Raw genomic sequence first — 20,076 nt, 5'->3', positions numbered from 1 at the left:
CTCGAATTTCAAGTGGCAGTTGTGTGATTTCAACTGGCAGAGTGATTTCAACTTGGTGATTATTAAGTAGTGTAGTTGTTGTCATCTTGGTAGTATCTCAATATTCCTAGTCTGTTTTGGCTTCGGTTAGAAGAAAAATTCCTGTTCATATTCTTCGAACTTCCGTAGCTCTTTTGTGACTTGGACCGAGATCCCATGGCGTCCGAACTTACTAATACATTGCTTCACACAGATTTTTGTTTCATTATTAATCAGTTTGTTTGTCAGTTTGGGAGTAGAAAATATCTAGATGTGTTGTTAGAGACAGTTTTTGCTAATTCAGCCATGGATCTAGCTATCAGCTTTGGGTGGTGTGTTTATAACAATGACTATGCAGGTGTTTATAGTGATAAGCATAGATTAACTGGTGAATAACTTATATGGTTGGGCTACTTGATTGTAGTTATGGGAGGGACAATAGTTAGTAGTTTGGTGTTAGATTTCTTAGTGCTTATTGTGCTGGATCGGTTGGTTAGCTTTTGCAATAGGTTCGTGTGGTTGTCTATGGGATTCATCTGGTCCCTCTTAATTTTAAGATCGTGAAGGAAAAATACTTTAATCATGTGTTTGTCCCATGGCGACAGAGTCAGAATCGAATTTTGGAAGATCTTTATGTACAGGTTATTACTTCTGTGGTTTATTTGCCTAACCGGAGAAGCAACTTACTCAGTCTAGGACAACTACAGGAGAAGAATCTAACTATCATGATCAACAAGAATGAATACAAAGTGTACCATCCTGAAAAGGGTTTGATGATCAAATCTGACATGTCTTCAAATAGAATGTTTGTGACAAGAGCTGTTGTAATTGCTCCTGCTTGCTTCAAAGTCACTAATGAAGATGTCACTCATGTATGGCACAAAAGATATGGGCACCTGAGCCCCATGGGATTGAAAATTCTAGCCAATAAGGGCATGCTGAAGGGCTTACCAAATCTAAGTGAGTCTTCTAAGGTGTGTGATGAACCATTTCCTAAGAAAAGCCAGTGGAAAGCAACTAGGAAATTGCAGCTCATCCATGCTGACATATGCAAGCCTATCAAACCAGAATTGAACAACAAGAGGACGAATTTACTATTAGAAAAATCTGCTGCGTTTGAGACTTTTAAGAAATTTAAAGTGTTGGTTGAAAAGAAAGTAATGAGGTAATCAACACCTTAAGAACTGATAGAGGGGGCGAATTTACTTCTAATTAGTTTGAAGATTAATGTAGTCAAAATGGCATAAAGAGGAACAAGAAGAACATGCAAAACTAGAAATTCAAGGAGCTGGAAATGAAGAGAGTTCAAGGGAAAGTGACTTTGGAGACAGATTCCGAAGATTCTGAACACAGAGAGAGTTCTCAACAAAATGAAATAACAGGTGATCATTTAGAAGAAAGATCAAGGGCTCCACCATCTTGGATCAAGGATTATGTAAGAATAACATAAGTTGAAGAGTTGCACAGCTTTGCCGTCACCACACAGTGTAATGATCCAGATACCTTCTATGAAACAGTGAAGCATAGTAAATGGAGAAAAGCTATAAATGTCGAGTTGGATGCTATGGAAAGGAATGGCACATGGAAGCTAACTACTCTTCCAGAAGGGGCAAAAGTTTTTGGTGTCAAATGGATATTACAAGACTAAGCTAAATGAGAAAGTAGAAGTTGAAAAATACAAGGCAAGACTCGCGGCTAAAGGCTACTCACAACAACATGGAATTGATTTTAGTGAAGTGTTTGCTCCGGTAGCTAGATGATACACAATAAGAATTATGATTGCTATGGCTGCTCTAAAGGGTCGGTGCTTGTATCAACTTGATGTCAAAACTCAAAAGTGTGTTTCTGCATGGAGAAATTACTGAAGCTCTTTACATTGTGCAACCACCTGGATATATAAAGAAGGGAGAGGAGGACAGGGTGTATAAGCTGTACAAAATGAGCTATTTCCTTGGTGTAGAGGTGGTACAAAATCCTAGTGGAATGGAATTTTCATTTCCCAAAGCAAGTATGCTCAATATGTTCTGAACAAGTTTGATGTGACAGAGGTAAACTCGGTAAAGAATCCTATTGTACCGGGATGCAAGCTTACAAAAGAGGGAAGTGGAGAGAAAGTTGACAGCACCAACTATAAGCAAATGGTTGGTAGCTTGATGTATCTAACTGCCACGAGGTCCGACCTTATGTGTTCAGTTTGCTTGATTAGTAGGTACATGGAACAACCCACACTTCTGCATCTTGAAGCTGTAAAAAGGATCTTAAGATACTTAAGAGGCACATGTGATCTTGGAATTTTCTATGGAAGTTAGGGCAAGGATGAGTTGATCGGGTACACAGACAGTGATTATGCAAGGGATGTGGACGATAGAAAAAGCACTTCTGGGTCAGTGTTTGTGTTTGGAAATGGAGGTGTTTCATGGTCTTCAAAGAAGCAGCCTGTTGTAACTCTCTCTACAACAGAAGCTGAATTCATCGCTTATGGGTCAGTGTTCATGTGCATGCCTTGCCATTTGGTTGAGGAGAATTCTTGACAGGATTGGCCAATCTCAAGAAGGAAAAACAGTAATTTTTTTTTGGCAACAGCTCTACAATTAAGTTGTCTAAAAATCCTGTTTTACATGGGGGAGGCAAACATATTGATATAAGATTTCACTTTCTAAGAGATTTGGTCAAAGAAGATGTGATTGAGTTGGTGCATTGTAATACCAAATAACAGGTTGCTGATATAATGACCAAACCTTTGAAATTGGAAGGGGATGTCACACTGGTCTTGTTCTGGTACTGTGAGGCTTAGAATCTATAGCAGCTTTCAATGTTATATTGGTATCAACTAACTACTTGTTTTCATGCCAACGATCATCAAAATAAATTTGAATTTGTCTAAATCTATGAACCACGAACAGTCCTCAGATTAGACGTGTCTGGTGTCTGACACCGACAAAGTTACAATGAATTATGTCATTTTTCAAATTATTATTGGTGTCGACGTATCAGTGTCTGATATCCGTGTCTGTGTCCGTGATTCATAGGTCTAAATGTTGTTCAAGTTTGGTAGCAACTTAAAGATTAAGGGGAGAAGATAAAACTATAATGATAAAAAAGCATATATAATAGATAAGATTTTTTTGTTTTCTCATCAACTTTATTTATTGTTATTCATAGTTTTGTAATATATTATAAGGCTTATGATGAATAATGAACAAAGAGAAAAACAATCAATCAGCCTTTGATACTACAGGGGGGTTACAATTATTAATATAAACACAATGAGGATCACAACATAGCCACCAAACTTTGTTGCAACACCAATGTGGTGATTGTAATGTATATTGAGCAGGATTAGGAGATTGTTGATAGTTTTGAAAATTTGTAACAGCACCATGGCGAGCACTTTGTGCGATTCCAACCAAATAGCTCCCAATTGCTAGAACCAATATCAATAACTTAGAGATCATCTTCAATGAAATTTCCATTATAACTTTGCAAATTCTTAATAAAATTAAAATTATATTGTTCTAATGTATTTCTCTCTATTTATATAGTATACTTTCCTTGTTTTTTGGTCAACAGTTATATAGTATGTTTTACCAAAATTATGTTTAACAATAACATTATCCCTTTGAATATATTTAATTGAGAAAAAGTAACCACATTGATATAAAAGATATTTAATAATCGGTTTTGATGTGGATAATGAGGAAATGAATGCCACATTAATTCATTCGAATATTCAATTATCAGTTTTGATGTAGATATGTTTTTCTTTCTAAAACATAATTTGTGTATCTTTCCAAAAATATTCACTTATCAGCTGTTGTAAGCACCACCTAGTAGTTTAGTTTCCACTTCTAATAACTTATGATAACTGCCATAGCAGTTACTTACTAAAATAACCACCACCTAGTAGTTTCCACATCAGCAGTCCTATAAGCACCATAATTAACAGGTTCTGATGCTAAGACATTAATAAGGGCAAGCAGTATCTGATCTTATAAATCTCAAGGTCGGTTTCTAACTGTCGAGCCCTAGTCTTCGATCAATGTCATAATGATTATTTTACTTTCGCTATTGACCGCTTAACACAATCCTCTCTCATGTTTAGTTTGTTTTTCAGTCTTTTGTATGTTAGCTCTAGTTTATATTGTTTTACATTAATGCACTAGTTGTGTTTGGTCATTTATAATATAATTTTCTTTTTCCTTGGCAAAAAGAATAAATATTATGATTTAATTAATAAACCAAAATGTTGTTATCTAAGTTCATATCCAATATCTAAGTTTTTAACTTTCCATATTTTTGCAGCAGGGGGAATCGATGCTTCATCTATTTTATAAACTGAACATTTAGCAAATAGAGGCTTCAATTTTTAGATTGACATTTAAGTTAAAATATAGAGAAAAACAATAATAATTATAATCAATTCTCATTGAAATGAACATTTTTACAACCAAGAACAACAAAAGAGAAAATCTTTTGAAGGTGAGAAACTAAACTGCTACAAAAATTGGTCATATCAATCTATGTCAGTCTTGTGATATCCTAAGACGGCTACCAGGTATTCAATTCAATTCAATTGAGAAGTAATATCTAAGAAAACGTCTTCTCAGCTTGTAAGGTAAGGATTGCCTCTAGTATATAAACATTTAGTCAGGCCATAAAGAATTGTGAGACCTCCCATGGGATGGTCATATCCATATTGCTCCTCAGTTTGGCTCAACTATTCTTGAAATAAGGTTTGGCTCAAATATGATATAGGGATCACAAACCGCTTCATTTTCTCTCCTACATATTCTGCTAGATATCCCTTTGGCACGTCCACACCTTTTGATGATGATGCCCTTCTGATAATACTAGGTAAACGAAAACCCGTTGTTGTACTTGTATGTATGTCTTCAAAATAAGATATTGATCTAAAGTAGACAAACTTTAATCGGAAGGCTCGAGTTTCTAAACTTCTAACTGCTTTTGGATGTGAATGATTTGTGTTGGCCCTAAATGCTTGCAGCAATGAATATATATATATATATATATATATATATATATATATATATATATATATAGATGAATCAAAGGATATTTAACAAACACCATGTGATTTTTCAGCTGAAACGTCGCTGAAAGATGGCCATGTGATGAGTCATGTTCAGACAAGAGCATATGAAACATCACATAGTGTTGTCTTCAGAGTTTAAAGGACTTTTGCAATGATCAACATCAAATATTTTGTAGTATATAGATAATGCAAGTCCCACATACTTGAAAGGATAACCACAAACATGTAGAATGATCTATGATGAACTATACTTATCCATTGCATTGAATATCATCAGCACTACATCATAATCAAGAAAACATGTCTAAACCATGTTTACACAATAATGAAGCACTAGTTAATGCATGAACAAATATGAGGTTGCACTTGAAAAGGTGGGGTACAAACTAAAGACATAACCACATGCTATGTTATCATACCCTTTGACTCTTCCAAACAATAATTTAGCTTCGAATTCGAATTCCAGAAAACCTAAAAGTAACTATAAATATACTTACAAATTTCCTTCAAACACACCACAAGTCATTGGCATCCTCAAGTGTTAGATACATCGTAAAGTTTTTGAAAACTTTGTTCTGCTGTGTCTTTTCTTCGCCTTTAAACAATCACCAAAGATGGGTTTCCGTTTAAATGTTATTCGACAGGCATCATTAACTGCCAACCAAACAACATCAAAATCTGCAGAAGCGAGAAAGGGCTATGTTGCGGTGTATGTTGGAGAGAAACAGAAGCGGTTTCTGATCCCAATATCATACTTGAACCAACCATTGTTTCAAGAGTTGTTGAGTCAAGCTGAGGACGAGTTTGGATATGATCATCCCATGGGTGGCCTCACCATTCCTTGTCCTGAAGATGTCTTTCAACACATAACTTCTCACTTCAAAGGGCTATGAAACTGACATGATAGAATACTAACATAGATTAATTAGTAGAGACATTTTTTGTATAACAGGAATCTTTTTATAGCTTGTAAAGATTATCCCTTTTCATTGGAAACAGAAAAAAATAGTTATTTCATTACAACATAATTCATATTTTATCTTGTGTAATCATAGAAATAAATGATATATTCAGTACTCTCTACAATTTGAAGTACGCTCGTAAATGATACTAGGTAAACGAAAACTCATTTTTGTATGTGTTGAAAAAGAAGAAATTGGTATGAACATGAAAAGACTTGTATATATAGAAGACTTAACTTAAGTTTCTGAATTTCAAATGCTTTGGGATGTGTATGAATTGTTTTGGTCCTAAATGCTTTGGCATCTGTAATTTGAACATAATGCAGAAACAGAAAACTGCTTGCTGATGAGGAAAAAAATACATGAGTGTCCTTATAAACTTAACAGTAGAAATGATATTCAGTCAAAGAATGATGATTTAGCAAAACTAATAAGGCACGGCGTATGTTTTCAGAAATTGCCTTTACACCGAAATTAAATTTTACACTCAAAAAAGAAAACGTTGAACATGACTATCCTAAGTAGAAATCAGCTCCTACACTTCAATTTTTATTCAGAAGCTCTCTCACTTGGTTTATTGGTTAATACATTATAACTTATGAAAGTTTTTATCAACCATAATATATATCATGATCTAATAAATCATAATTTTTGTTATCTAAGTTCTTCTCTGCAGTTTTTTTTCCCGCAATACATACTTCATTTATGATTATTAAATCATGAATGTTACTTTTAACATTCAATTTTTTTGCAGCAGGGGGGATCAATACTTCATCTATTTTCTAAAATGAACATTTAGCAAATAAAGGCTTCAATTTTTAGATTGATATTTAAGTGGAAATATAGAGAAAAACAGTAATGATTATAATCAATTTTTCATTGAGATGAACTTCTTTACAACTAAGTATAATAATAACAAAAGAAAAAATCTTTTGAAGGTGAGAAACTAAACTACTACAAAATTGGTCATATATATATCTATGTCAGTCTTGTGATATCGTCAAAGAGTTGGAAAGTAATTCAGTTCAAGCTAGAAGTGATTTCTAAGAAAACATCTTCTCGCCAAGGAATAGTTATACCACCCATTGGATGGTCAAATCCGAATTGTTCTTCAGTTTGGCTCAGTAAGTCTTGGAATGAGATTTGATTCAAGTATATATGATACCGGAATCACAAACCTCTTCATTTTCTCTCCTACATACACAGCTAGATATCCCTTTGGGACACCTTTTGAGGATGATGCCTTTGATCTGATGATACTAGGTAAACGAAAACCCATTGTTGTACGTGTTGAAAAGAAGAGATTGATAAAAACAACAAAGACTTGTATAGAAGACTCAAGTTTTTGAACTTCAAATGTTTTTGGATGTGAACGATTTGTGTTGATCCTGAATGCCTGCAGCCACGAATATATATAGATGAAAGGATATGTAACAAGTTGAACGAGGACCATGTGATGGATGTTAGTCACGGAAGCTATGGGAAACAAGTGCATGTGAAAGATCACATGGTGTTGTTTTGGAGGACTTGCTCAAGTGTCAATGTCAGATTAATTTCATGGTAGATAATGTATCCCCTTGAATAAAGGCTAATGTCTATAATCCATTACCATAGTGTTCGTTAGGTCAATACAAGATCGACATCAACACTATCATAATGAAGAAAACATGTCTAAAGCATGTTTACACAATTATGAAATGATAGTTAATGCATAAAAAATATATGAGGTTGCCCTTGAAAGGGTAGGGTACAATCTTTAAGACAACACCACATGCTAGCTTCAAGGAAACAATATATATGTTTCAACTGCAGAAATCTTTGACGAGACAAGAGTGATAGAATGCTATGACAGAGGGCTGCATAGACAAAGCATCATTGTTTTGCACTCTAGATGAACACAAGAGGATGGCCGTGTAACTTATGACACTTGTCTGTAATATGTTCCATTCACACAACAGATATCATAAATAGGCAATATACTAAGGGTCATTCTAACCGGTGCCCCGGACACTAGTTAAGGATACCAAAAGGAATAATTTTTGCATTGAAAATAGCATTTTTTTATACTTATAAATAGTATATTACACAATTTCCAATACATTCATACCTTATTTAGCTCTTTAACCAGTGTCCCAGGAGCACTAGTTAACATTTTCCATATACTAAAGCATGATCTATATCATCTAAGTGATTACTTTTAAAAAGGAAAATGGTGGGGATTCCAACTTTATTTTATTATTGACGGAAAACAATTAATTTTTATTGACCGTTTTTCTTGGGACCAAATTAATAAGTTTGATTTGACAATTGACCAAAAACAATTAATATGTTTATCCATTGAATTCAATGATAATATATTCATTTAATGGATAGTTTTTTTTTTGGTTACATTTTTAATGGATAATTATTGTTTGACTATGATTTTTTTTTTTTAATAGAGTTTGACCATGGTTTTAATGGTAACGTAATTCATCCCTCCCAAAATATAAGTAAAAATAAGTCAAAAAAACTTGATGTATTTGGTTAAAGATTTGACTTAAATACATTCACTTTTTGTTGACCAATTTTTATTTATATTTTGACGGAGAAATTATAGGATTGCACACGATTTTTTTTTTCACTAGGTTGCACACAAAAAACTTAAATGTAGTAGTATAATATATTGGTGTTAAATAGGCAATAAATAGACAATATATATATACTTTTATTATTTCATTTGCCCTGAAGTATCGATCCATAAATAGGGTACCGTATCATCAAGCCATTACAATTAACAAGAGAATGGTGAAAATAACAAATACTTTGTTCTTTGTTTTGTGTTTGGTGACTAGTATTAACGGCCACACATTTGATGATTTGGAGATACAAATTAGCAAGCCTCGTGTCAAGAGCATTCGTGTATACACATCTCGTTAATTTATTTCTGGTTTAATTGATTTAATCCCCTTTTTTGATAATTTTTTTTAAAATTTATTTTGGTGATATTATAGACTGAGTCCGGGTATCTAGTCGATTGTGTTGATATTAACAAACAACCAGCTTTTGATCATCCATTACTTAAAAATCATACATTACAGGTAAAATCTTTAATATAGTTAAATTTCTAAAATCAAATTCTTTTATTTCTTTATTTTTGGTCAAAATCTTGTAAATTCTTTTGTTATTTATGGTCTCTTTCAAATTCAATGAATGTTTTTCTTCTTATTTTATGTTAGAGAAAACCAAGTTTTGAAAGAAATATGAATGAAACAAGTGTGAAGAGTTCGCCAAACAAACTCATATATTGGCTTGAGAATATTAGGTGTCCAAAAGGAACCGTTCCTATTCGAAGGATAACCAAAGTTGATCTTATTAGAGGAAAATCTGTATTCAATGATCATAACCTAATTCAATCCATTATGCATGTAAGTTTTCTTTTGAATTTCCAATTTCTTAATTTATTTGTATAAATAACATATAATTCATTTTATTAATATACAAATATATTGAATTTGTAGGAAGCTTATACGTACCATGAACCTCCTCCGGATGATATTATCCATGGAATTAAGGGAACTACTAGTATTTATAATCCAAAAGTTGATAAGGATCAATCAAGTTCAGGTCATTTATTCGTTCAAGATGCATTTCAAAAATTAATCATAAATGGTACTAATAAAATCATGGTTGGATGGCATGTGAGTTTTCATTATTCTATTATTATGCAAACATTTTTGTTTTTTAATCTTAAAACATACGCGTATAGATATAATTAACTTTATACTTTAAACCATGCTAGGTATCTCCAAAATTATACAATGATGATGATTCAACTTATTTTTACTCGGCATGGACTGTAAGTAAAGGTCTACAATATCATGTAATACTTATGCAACTCATACATATTTTGCTCTAACGATGATATCATTTTGGGTATCATACATTATTAACAAGTGACTTCTTGTTATGATATTAAATTGATGATACGATGCCTTAAATAGGATACCGTATCATCAATTTTGATATTCTCTATGTCACGTCATTAAACTCTATGATAAAAAAAATTAAGATACAAATCATTAATCTATGATATTCTCTTTGATACTCTTATTGAAGATACTCTAAAGTAACTATTTTTTTTTTTATCAATGTTTGTAATATTTCTTTGAATCTTAATTTATATTTAAAATTAATTGAAAATAACAGTTTTGTTTCTTGTTAAGAATAATGGTGATTAGCTAGTATCTTTCATTAGTTAGTTAGAGTTAGTTATTAGGTGGTTAGTTAATTAACTCCTAAATTGCTCTATATAAGAGCCACAATTGTACTATTTTCACTATCTTTTATCAAATATGAATCCTTATGATTTTTATTATCTTGAAGACTTTCTAAAGTTTTCTCCATTTTCTCCAAACTATGGAAATCTTAACATTTCTTTTAAATATAGCATGATATGTTGAAAAATTACAGTCAGATAATTTCAAAAGTACTGGATGCTACAATATGTTGTGCAAGGGTTTCGTTCAAACAGATAGGTCATATTACCTTGGTTCACGTATACGCAAAACATCTACCTATGGCGGAGAGATGATTGAAATGTCAATTTCTCTTAATAAGGTAATCTCTTTACCTAAATTTATAAATTAAAAATGTTTCAATTATTAAATGTGAAAGAAAAAAAAAATCATGATATAATATGTTATAGAGTGATACAAACTCAAAAACATGCTATAAGGTATATATCATGTGTTATGTCATTTAAAAAATGAGTTAGGTCATCAAAATTTAAGGTTAAATACAGAGAGGATCAAATGTCTAAATTTTTAAAATACATGGACAAAATTATGCCAAAAAATATAGTACCAATATTGCACATTTTATAAAATTAGAGAATTAAAACTGCATTTAAGCCAACAAATACTTAAATTATTCGAAAAATGCGTATACCCGTGCCGTGCTTGGCGCGAGCTCATTCTAGTATTGTATTATACACATCTTACATAAGATTTAAATTCAGTCAACTGCTTAACCATATGTTTCAAAGTACATAATAATGAAAAATCTTGTTTGTAACTTTAACATATTAAGATTGAAAACTATGGCTAATGCTATGGTGCATCAATGCTTAAAATCATTAGAAATTCTAACGACTGTCGATAATATTTTTAAAAATAAAAATTACGATCCTTCTCATTTTTTACGGTTAAAAAATATATTATTAACGTCAATTCAGTACGAGTCACATCTTTATTATATGTTGTTTTAATCAAAACCGATGTCAATTAAGTCATTATTTAAATCATAAAAATCAGAATAATTATTAAATTATACTTTCAAACATGAACGTATATTATCGATAATATTTTAGATATTTTTAAAATATTGGTCCATCATTGATACAAAATGGTCCGTATTAAAATTTACATGAAAACTATATATTCACAAAATGTTATGGATATGCATGCATGCAGGATCGAACAACCCACAATTGGTGGTTAACAGTGGCAGATAAGACTATTGGATATTTTCCGGCAGCTTTATTCCCCAACATGGTCTCACCTTCCGGAGTGGGATGGGGTGGGTCAACATTATCTCCTATGGGTACTTCTAGTCCTTCAATGGGATCTGGACACTTTCCTGATAAAGATTACGTTCATGCAAGTTATTTTAGAGATATTGGAATTCAAGTTGATGATTCTGGAATCTATAATCAACCAAGTGGAGACAAATACGTTGATGCTGATGCTGATGCTGCCTCCTGTTATAATGTTGAATACTATGGAGATCAAGGAGAAGAATTTGGATATTCTCTTCAATTTGGAGGACCTGGTTGTAAGTAACTAGTAATTGTCGTAACCAATGTTTGGTTATTTGTCATAATAAATAAATTAAGAATATAATCAATATATGATTATAGTATGTGATTTATTATTTTTAAGTAGATTAGATAGAAAATTATCAAGTATGTGATTTATTATTTTTAAGTAGATTAGATAGAAAATTATCAATAGCATACCGGAAAAAATATTACAACGTACCACGAACCCAACAATGTACATGTACCGACTCTGTATACCCCTCGCGTACCGAACTCTTTGAGGGTTGCGAACCGCGTACCCGAATTCGTACCACGTACCAAAGCGAATTGCGAACCGTGTGACTATGGTTGAGATCATGATTGACTTATGTTGATCCTTACTTTATATATAGTCGGCATGCCGCATACTTTATATATAGGGACATTTCCAAACCAACTTTAGCTGTATACCTAATGTAAGAGACCCTAGTGTTACATAAAGATGAAAGTAAGTTACTACGATCTTTAACATTATCAATCTCAGCCAGTTGCAGTCTACCAGAGAGGCATTTAACATCAAGTTCAATTATCAAATTCTCATACCTGTGCTCCTTAGCTAGATTAAGGCACCATCTCAATCCAATTGCTTCCGCCAGAGTTGGAGAAATGTGGAATTCCTCGGACATAGTTGTTGCAAACATAGGCTGCCCTCTATGGTCTCGAATCAACATACTCCAGCAGGATTTTTCACCATCAAAGCAGCCAGCGTCAATTCAGTACGTGCCAAATGGAAGCACCACCACACACCAAAAGCTTCTTCAATGCAAGGATTAGTTACAATACTTTCTTTCTTGCATGCTGCCATTGAAATATCGCCAGCCTAGTTTTCGGAAACACAACCCCAAGTGGTGCATCTATCTATCAGCCAAAAGTAGTCAAGGAAAGAGCACAAACCGGTATTATGCACTTCCATTCATCAAGTTTGCTAAGGTTCGGAGATTACAAATCATCAAGAATGATTTCTTGATCTTTAATCTCCATCAGCATGGTTTCACACTGGCTACAAAGTTTGGAGAAATTCAATAATAAATAAATGAGCAAAAAAGCAGTGTCATAAGATTGTTGGTCCAAAATGAGAGAACCTTAGGCACAGAATTTCTGAATGTCCAATTTAGAACCTTAGTTCTGTTTAAGAGCATCATTTAATTTTAATAACTTAAAAGCTTGTATTAGAGAAGTTGCAAACGCTCTAATCTACGGAATTTGTTTGCTAGAAAACCAGAAGCGTTTTTCAAGGATGAGATTAGAACATACCTGTCTGTTAGTGTCACAATTTGTAAGGCTATGGATAGTTGGATAATGTGAGAATTCCAGACTTCCTTGCAAGATGAGTTCGGAAGTGGCGTGATTGAGTCAGACTAGGAAACCGCCATTAATGCAATTTCTAGACGCATCAATCATCATCGTTCTTAGCGAGATCGGAAATTAAACATCTCTAGCAGTATATTGTGATTCTACATTCTTGTCAACATCATTAGTACAATTTTGTTCAGCCTTTATTAACAGCAAACCTCATTTCATTAGGCAACTACATTATTGCATACAAAATGGTAAATTTTTAAATGCAGCATGTACCAAATCTACCTTATCTTTTGCTGATTTATTCTATCTTAACTCCAGAGGATACCTTAGGCAACAACATTACACAAATTTGCAATGTAAAAGGAACTCTGTAAAAAAAAAAGATAGCTTCTGAACTATAAGTAATTGAAAACAAAAATTAGCTTCATATAGGGAGATTAATTAGTAATTTACTTTACTCACATCATCTTGGTAAGCAAATAATTGAAAACCACTATGCCCTGTTGGCCATACAACATAAAAAAAAAAAAAAACTAGCATAATTAGCATACAACATACAGTCTAGCATTTTGGTTAAAATTGTAGCAGTGATAGAGAGTTAAAATTATCCTAATGAAAACATAAAGAAAGAAAAGTAAAATAAGATAAATATGATTGATTTTGGTTTCTTTTCAAAGTGTCACCAAGACACTAAATATAGTGTTTGTTTCCAATGCATAATTTAGATACAAGGCCCAAATGATTAAAACTTCAACTAAATGATAATTCAAATTCTAAAACTAACTTAAATTCCTAAATTTCATTCTCTATATATATATATATATGAAGTAGTTATCCTTCTTTTTCCAGTGTCCATAATATCTGCAAAAATCATATATGCATAATATCAGCAAAACATGAAAACCACATTTGTTTTAAGACTTTATATCAGACAAAGATTAACTAAATATACCTTTATCAAACCGGTGGTGGCTGCAGCTCGATCATGGCGGGTACTGGTAGAGGCTGCGCCTGTGGTGAATGCCACCACTGCCACAATTGGATGATCCGTGGATAGATCACCCGGTAGAACATTGCTCCAATGAAAACCACAGCGAAGATGATAATAATCACCCGTTCCCAGATCTGCAGCCGCTGCCAGAAGCTACGGTGGTCAGGGTGATGAAAAATTCTTCCAGGGAAGACACTCTCCGGCGGCATACCTCTGGATCCAGAAAAGACACTCTCCGGTGGCATAGACATAGTGAGATAATAAACAGTTTTTGAGACAGGAGACACCATTAACATATGGTGAGTTTGTTAGACATAGAAGTGTTGCAAGCTATGAATAAGAGAGAATGTTTCTTAATCTTTTGTATTAATAACACCACCAACATTTTTCAGCTACAATAAGAGTCGCATTCGTGATCTTACCCCTTAAAGAAAGTGAATAAGTGCAAAGCAGAGAGAGTGTTAGAGGGAGCTAGCTTTCCAAAAAAAGGAGGGAAACTCCAGTAGTATTTATTGTATTGTATTAATTTTTTTTTTTTTTACTATGCTTTTATTAATTAATTGATTGATTTTTCTTTTCTTATCAATTCATGTTGTTTTGACGTGCCTCCGTGTTTTCTTTTTAATTATTTTCTATTTTATCATTGTTAGGTACATGTGGGATGTATTTCTATTACCTCTTTATTTTTCTCAATTTTCTCTTGTACTTTTCTCGTTTCTATTTTATACTTAATATATTTGTCATTAGAAAAAATAAAATAAAAAAATCATGTTTTTTTTGGAAAATTTGGATCAAAATTACTTTTAAATGTATAATTACCAAAATGGGTATTAATAGTATTTTTTTGATAAAATAATTCATTTAAATTAGACTTGTCCAAGTTGAAAATTTAAATCAAAATACAAATTATTTTTTAAATAACACAATTCAAAATACAAAATTTAAATCAACATTTTTTTTTGACACAAATTTAAATCAACATATTAAAAAATAGAAAGCTATATATGAAAGGTAAAATTGTGAGAATGCTGTGATGTGTGCATAGATGTACATACATTGACAATGGCTTGGTATTTTTGGCTATTAACCCTCTCTCGTGAGTCTTTGACTTTGTGTCTTTTATCTTTGAGTGGTTATGAACAAGGCAGATCAAGTTATAACTTATATTGCTGCCTGTCTCTTATACTTTTTAAATATCTTAACATATTTCATTATTACTTTGTGATCCTTAATATACCAGAGAATCATAGGGTGTGTTTGGTAACACAAATAAGCTAGCTTATAGCTTATTATATGAGCTTATAAGCTTGTTTCAAAAAATTAGAGGTGTTTGCTAACAAGCTTTTTATACTAGCTTATAGCTTTTTTTCAGATGATATTTCAAGTAGCGTTTGAGCTTATAACTTATAGTTTTTTACACTTTATTCCATTTTTACCCTTTAATTTAATAACTACCAACTCTAAAAAAAAAAATTACCCACTATCAATTATGTAATTTTATATTTAATAACCACTTTAAAAGCTAATTTTACCAAACACTTTAATTTCAATAAGCTAGTTTTTCAGCTATCGGCTATCAGCTAGCTTTTCAGCTATCAGCTAACTTATCAGCTATCAGCTACCTTATAACTTATTTTTACCAAACAGACCCATAGTCACACATAGCTTATACATTGTCAATTACGGTCGCATTTTGATGGCAAAGACAAAAACTACCATGCCGTGTTTTTGTTCCCTTTTTTGGCCCAGCTTTTTTATGACTTATTTTTTATTTTAAGGAGAAGCCTGGCCAAACACAAATTTTAAAAAGTTCTACACAAAATTAAGGACTTATTTTTAATGAGGAAAAACAATATATAAGGAGTACAAAAAAAAGTCAAAAATATCAACTTTAGGAAGACTAGCGCCTCCTTTTTCTCTAGTTCCGTCTTCGATACCCACTTGGAACCATTCAATATTATTTTAATATTTTTTTGGAAACGCCAGTATAGACTGTTTAAGGTAACTACATCACATGTATTTTTTTGTCCAACATATACTCATCTTTTTCATTTCATTTTTTTAATTCATTTCATCTTTTTCATGACAGTATTATTTTTTCTTTTTTATAGAAATAAATGATTATATATACTTTTTGACGATTATTATTATTATATTAAAAAAACCTTATTCACAATTTCATATACTAGAATGTTTTTATTGATTTTTATAAAAAAAAAGAATGTTTTTATTGACAAATAAAATGGTAATATTTAAATGGTAGTATAAAATTCACAAGAGAAATAAAATAATAAATTATTTGAATTCAGAATCTATAATCCACTTGATAAAGTTAGAAAATTAGAATCCAAATATGTCTTTTATACATGCCCAACTATTATCTATAGTACTTCATCACTTCATCTTTTTTATATTATGAACTAATTCGGTTTTTTTTTTATGATTCTTAAATATTAAAGAAAAATACAACTTCATTAAAGTTTTTATATAAAATGAATAATACAAAAAAAAAAGATTTTATTTTGTCTACAAAATTTATTTTTCTGTTGACATGCTTCTTAATTATATTCACTTAATATACCAAAAAAATATTCTCACTTATCGTATGTTTAATAATTTAGAATAAATTTTAAATAAAATAATAGTTTTTTTATAAATATTTCATCACAGTCAGATAATTGTTTTTTTTTAAACAAGTCAGATAATTGTTTTAAAAGTAACTTTTATGTTAAATTTTTTTTTTAATCCAAACAGCTTTAACTTTAACTTTAAAGTTATGTTTTTTAACTTTAAGTTAAAAGTAACTTATAGATTGAAAATAAGTCAGGCCAAACGCAAGTGATGTGGTAGGAAGTCCTTATTATATTGCATAAGTGTTATGGTCCAAAAGCTGATGCATTGCAGGTATGAAAAATTAAAAACCAATTCACTATAAAATACAAGAAGTGTTATGTCCTTATTATATCGTGATTTTTAGTTTTGTCTCTATAAGTTTTTGTTTGAATTGAATCATGTCATACCTCAATTTTTGACCTAAGATTCCACCTCATATTCTCATGCATCATTAATAAAAAAATAATAAAATATAAGATATCTTGTTGTGCTTGCCTCTTTGGTAAGACATGGTTTTGAATCAAGAAAGTCAAGAAAAGGTTCCAAAAATCAAAGACTAGGGTTTTGAAATTTTTCTAAGTATAGAAAATTTCATGTTCATGGAGCCAACTTTTCAAGATCATATCTTCTTCCTCAAGTATCATAAATTTGCAAACAACGACTCTTTGGAAAGCTATCATGGCATATTGAAATGTGGTAAAAAGATTTGAAGTCAAAAGGATCTTTACAATGCTTAAAGTTGATGACCAAAGTTGATTCTCCAAGTTGTTGAAAATCTCAACACTTAGAAATTTTTTTCCAAGTGTTTTGACCTTATCAAGTGCATGTTGTTTCAAGCTTATAACTTCCAATCCAAGCAACCATTTTGAGCAAATAAGAGTGTTGGATATTTGTGTGTTGGCCTCATTTTGGTAAAACAAATATACAAGCAAGAAGTTGGACCAAAAGTTTCAACATGTTAGGTACAAAAGATGTTGGACCAAATGTTGTAACATGTTTGGGTACGATAGTCAGATTTCCTAAATCTCGCGCATTTACAATAGGAATCTTTTTAACTTGTAAAATATTCATCTGAATACAAAGAAACAAAACAGTTTCATATTTTTTTCTTGTTTAATGACAGTGAGTACACTTTATCAATTCATTAATCTCTCAGCAATTTTAACATGAATATCGTCTGAAGTTTAATGGTAGAAATGGATATTAACAGTCACTGCAAAGGTAAAATTGTTTTCAGTACCGATGAAAAGTATGTAACATAAGTTTATTTGGTAAGATTGAAAAGAATTGAAAAATAAAATCATCTAGTTGGCTCCATCATTCCAAAGTGTAGCTTCAAGGAAACAATATGTTTCAACTGCAGAAATCTTTGTAGAATAAGTTGCCATTCACACAACATATATCATATTTTTTTTATATTGATTATTGAATAAACTACCCATAATTCTTTTAAGGTTGTAATATAAAAGGAAAAAAAAACTTTTTAAGGGCTTGTTTCTAGATGAATTTTATATATAGCAACAATAGAGTAACATTGTGATGCAATTTGATATGTTGTATGTTTATATTAATGCGAGTTTCATGTATGCTAGATTAGGGTTTTAAAAGACTTCATAAAAAATTGTAAAAAAAAAAAAAGACTTCATAAAAATGCATAGATTTTTAATTCTTTTTAAAAGACGGGTGGTCAATGATGACATTTTTTTTATCAGCATGGTCAATGACATTAATGTATCTAGTTTTTTTGGGTTTATTTTCTTGAAGGCGGTGGTCAATGATATTTTTGGGCTTTAATAACCTTAATTTGTATTTTTGTTTACTTTTTACATAAATTAATAAAATAATGATTTTTTTTTTTTTTACATTAGCCCTTTAGTTCTTAGGATAAGGGGCATCGATACTCCAGTGGTCAGCCGTGAGGTTAGAAAAGTCTGGCCAAGCAAGAATAATTCCCACCTGAATCGAACTCGGATTCTCCCAAATGATCCATCATAAGGGGCTCATTAATCACCTGAGCTCAATGTCATTGATGAATAAGATTAATTATCTCACTAGCAAGTCATTGATGAGTCAATATGTACTAAACCTAGTCAACAGTGTAGAGCGTACGCAACTTTAGTCAACTTTAGGAAATGACAAAATGATATTATAAATATTGGAGATAAGACTAAAATGAATGCAAAGCACAATTTCATGCCAAATTAACGAAACAAAAAAAGTAAGCAAATTCCTATTATAAAAAGGTGACACCAATTTGTTCCATTTCATGATCCATTCCTCTCTTGATATATCTTACAAACTTGTGTTGTTTGCTCATTCTAAAATAAAAAACATGACAATGTTAAAGCCAATAGCATTTCTGATTCTCATTGTGTGCACTAATTTTTTTGTAACTGAGTGCAGAACTATCAAGTGATTACTTTTAAAAAGGAAAATGGTGGGGATTCCAACTTTATTTTATTATTGACGGAAGAAAACTTATACTCCTGCAATTAATTTTTATTGACCGTTTTTCTTGGGACCAAATTAATAAGTTTGATTTGACTCTTATAAAAAAAAAAGTTTGATTTGACAATTGACCAAAAACAATTAATATGTTTATCCATTGAATTCAAAGATAATATATTCATTTAATGGATAGTTTTTTTTTTGTTACATTTTTAATGGATAGTTATTGTTTGACTATGATTTAATGTTAACTTGTGTCTTTAAGGCACATGTTAAGGAAGTAAAAATAGAGATTATTAAATGCTAATTTGTGCATTTTGACTTTTGAAGCATTAAATTTCTTGTATCATTAAATGTTGAATTTCTATTTTAGTACTACTCCGTCCCAAAATATAAGCAAAAGGAGGTCAACAAAAGTGAATGTATCTGGACTAAATTTTAAACCAAATATATCAACTTTCATTGACCAATTTTTGCTTATATTTTGGGACGGAGGGAGTATATCTTAACATTTGCCCTTAGGGCACACGTTAACAAGACCATTTCTTTTTTTAATAGAGTTTGACCATGGTTTTAATGGTAACGTAATTCTTCCGTCCCAAAATATAAGTAAAAATAATTCAAAAAAACTTGATGTATTTGGTTAAAGATTTGACTTAAATATATTCACTTTTTGTTGACCAGTTTTTATTTATATTTTGACGGATAAAGTATAGGATTGCAGACGATTTTTTTTTTCACTAGGTTGCACACAAAAAACTTAAATGTAGTAGTATAATATATTGGTGTTAAATAGGCAATAAATAGCCAATATATATATACTTTTATTATTTCATTTTTCCTGAGGCATCGA

At 31.4% G+C, this 20,076-nt stretch overlaps 2 protein-coding genes across 2 annotated transcripts; both read left to right on the top strand.

Moving 5' to 3' along the window:
• Positions 1–5,593: 5,593 nt before the first annotated feature.
• Positions 5,594–6,041, top strand: LOC123920499 (auxin-induced protein 6B-like). Its single transcript, XM_045972759.1, has one exon. It carries the CDS (start codon positions 5,686–5,688, stop codon positions 5,962–5,964), a length of 279 nt encoding a protein of 92 aa, XP_045828715.1. The 5' UTR covers positions 5,594–5,685; the 3' UTR covers positions 5,965–6,041.
• A 2,773-nt stretch (positions 6,042–8,814) lies between these two features.
• Positions 8,815–11,898, top strand: LOC123920643. Its single transcript, XM_045972935.1, has 7 exons — positions 8,815–8,931; positions 9,024–9,110; positions 9,249–9,437; positions 9,531–9,710; positions 9,812–9,868; positions 10,483–10,629; positions 11,484–11,898. The coding sequence occupies exons 1-7, from the start codon at positions 8,815–8,817 to the stop codon at positions 11,850–11,852; spliced, it is 1,146 nt and encodes a 381-aa protein (XP_045828891.1). The 3' UTR covers positions 11,853–11,898.
• The last annotated feature ends 8,178 nt before the right edge of the window (positions 11,899–20,076 follow it).

Source organism: Trifolium pratense, linkage group LG4 (assembly GCF_020283565.1).
Source record: "Trifolium pratense cultivar HEN17-A07 linkage group LG4, ARS_RC_1.1, whole genome shotgun sequence".
Taxonomy (NCBI): Eukaryota; Viridiplantae; Streptophyta; class Magnoliopsida; order Fabales; family Fabaceae; genus Trifolium; species Trifolium pratense.
Note: the sequence above shows the minus strand (reverse complement) of the source record. Positions and strands in the feature narration are given on the sequence as shown.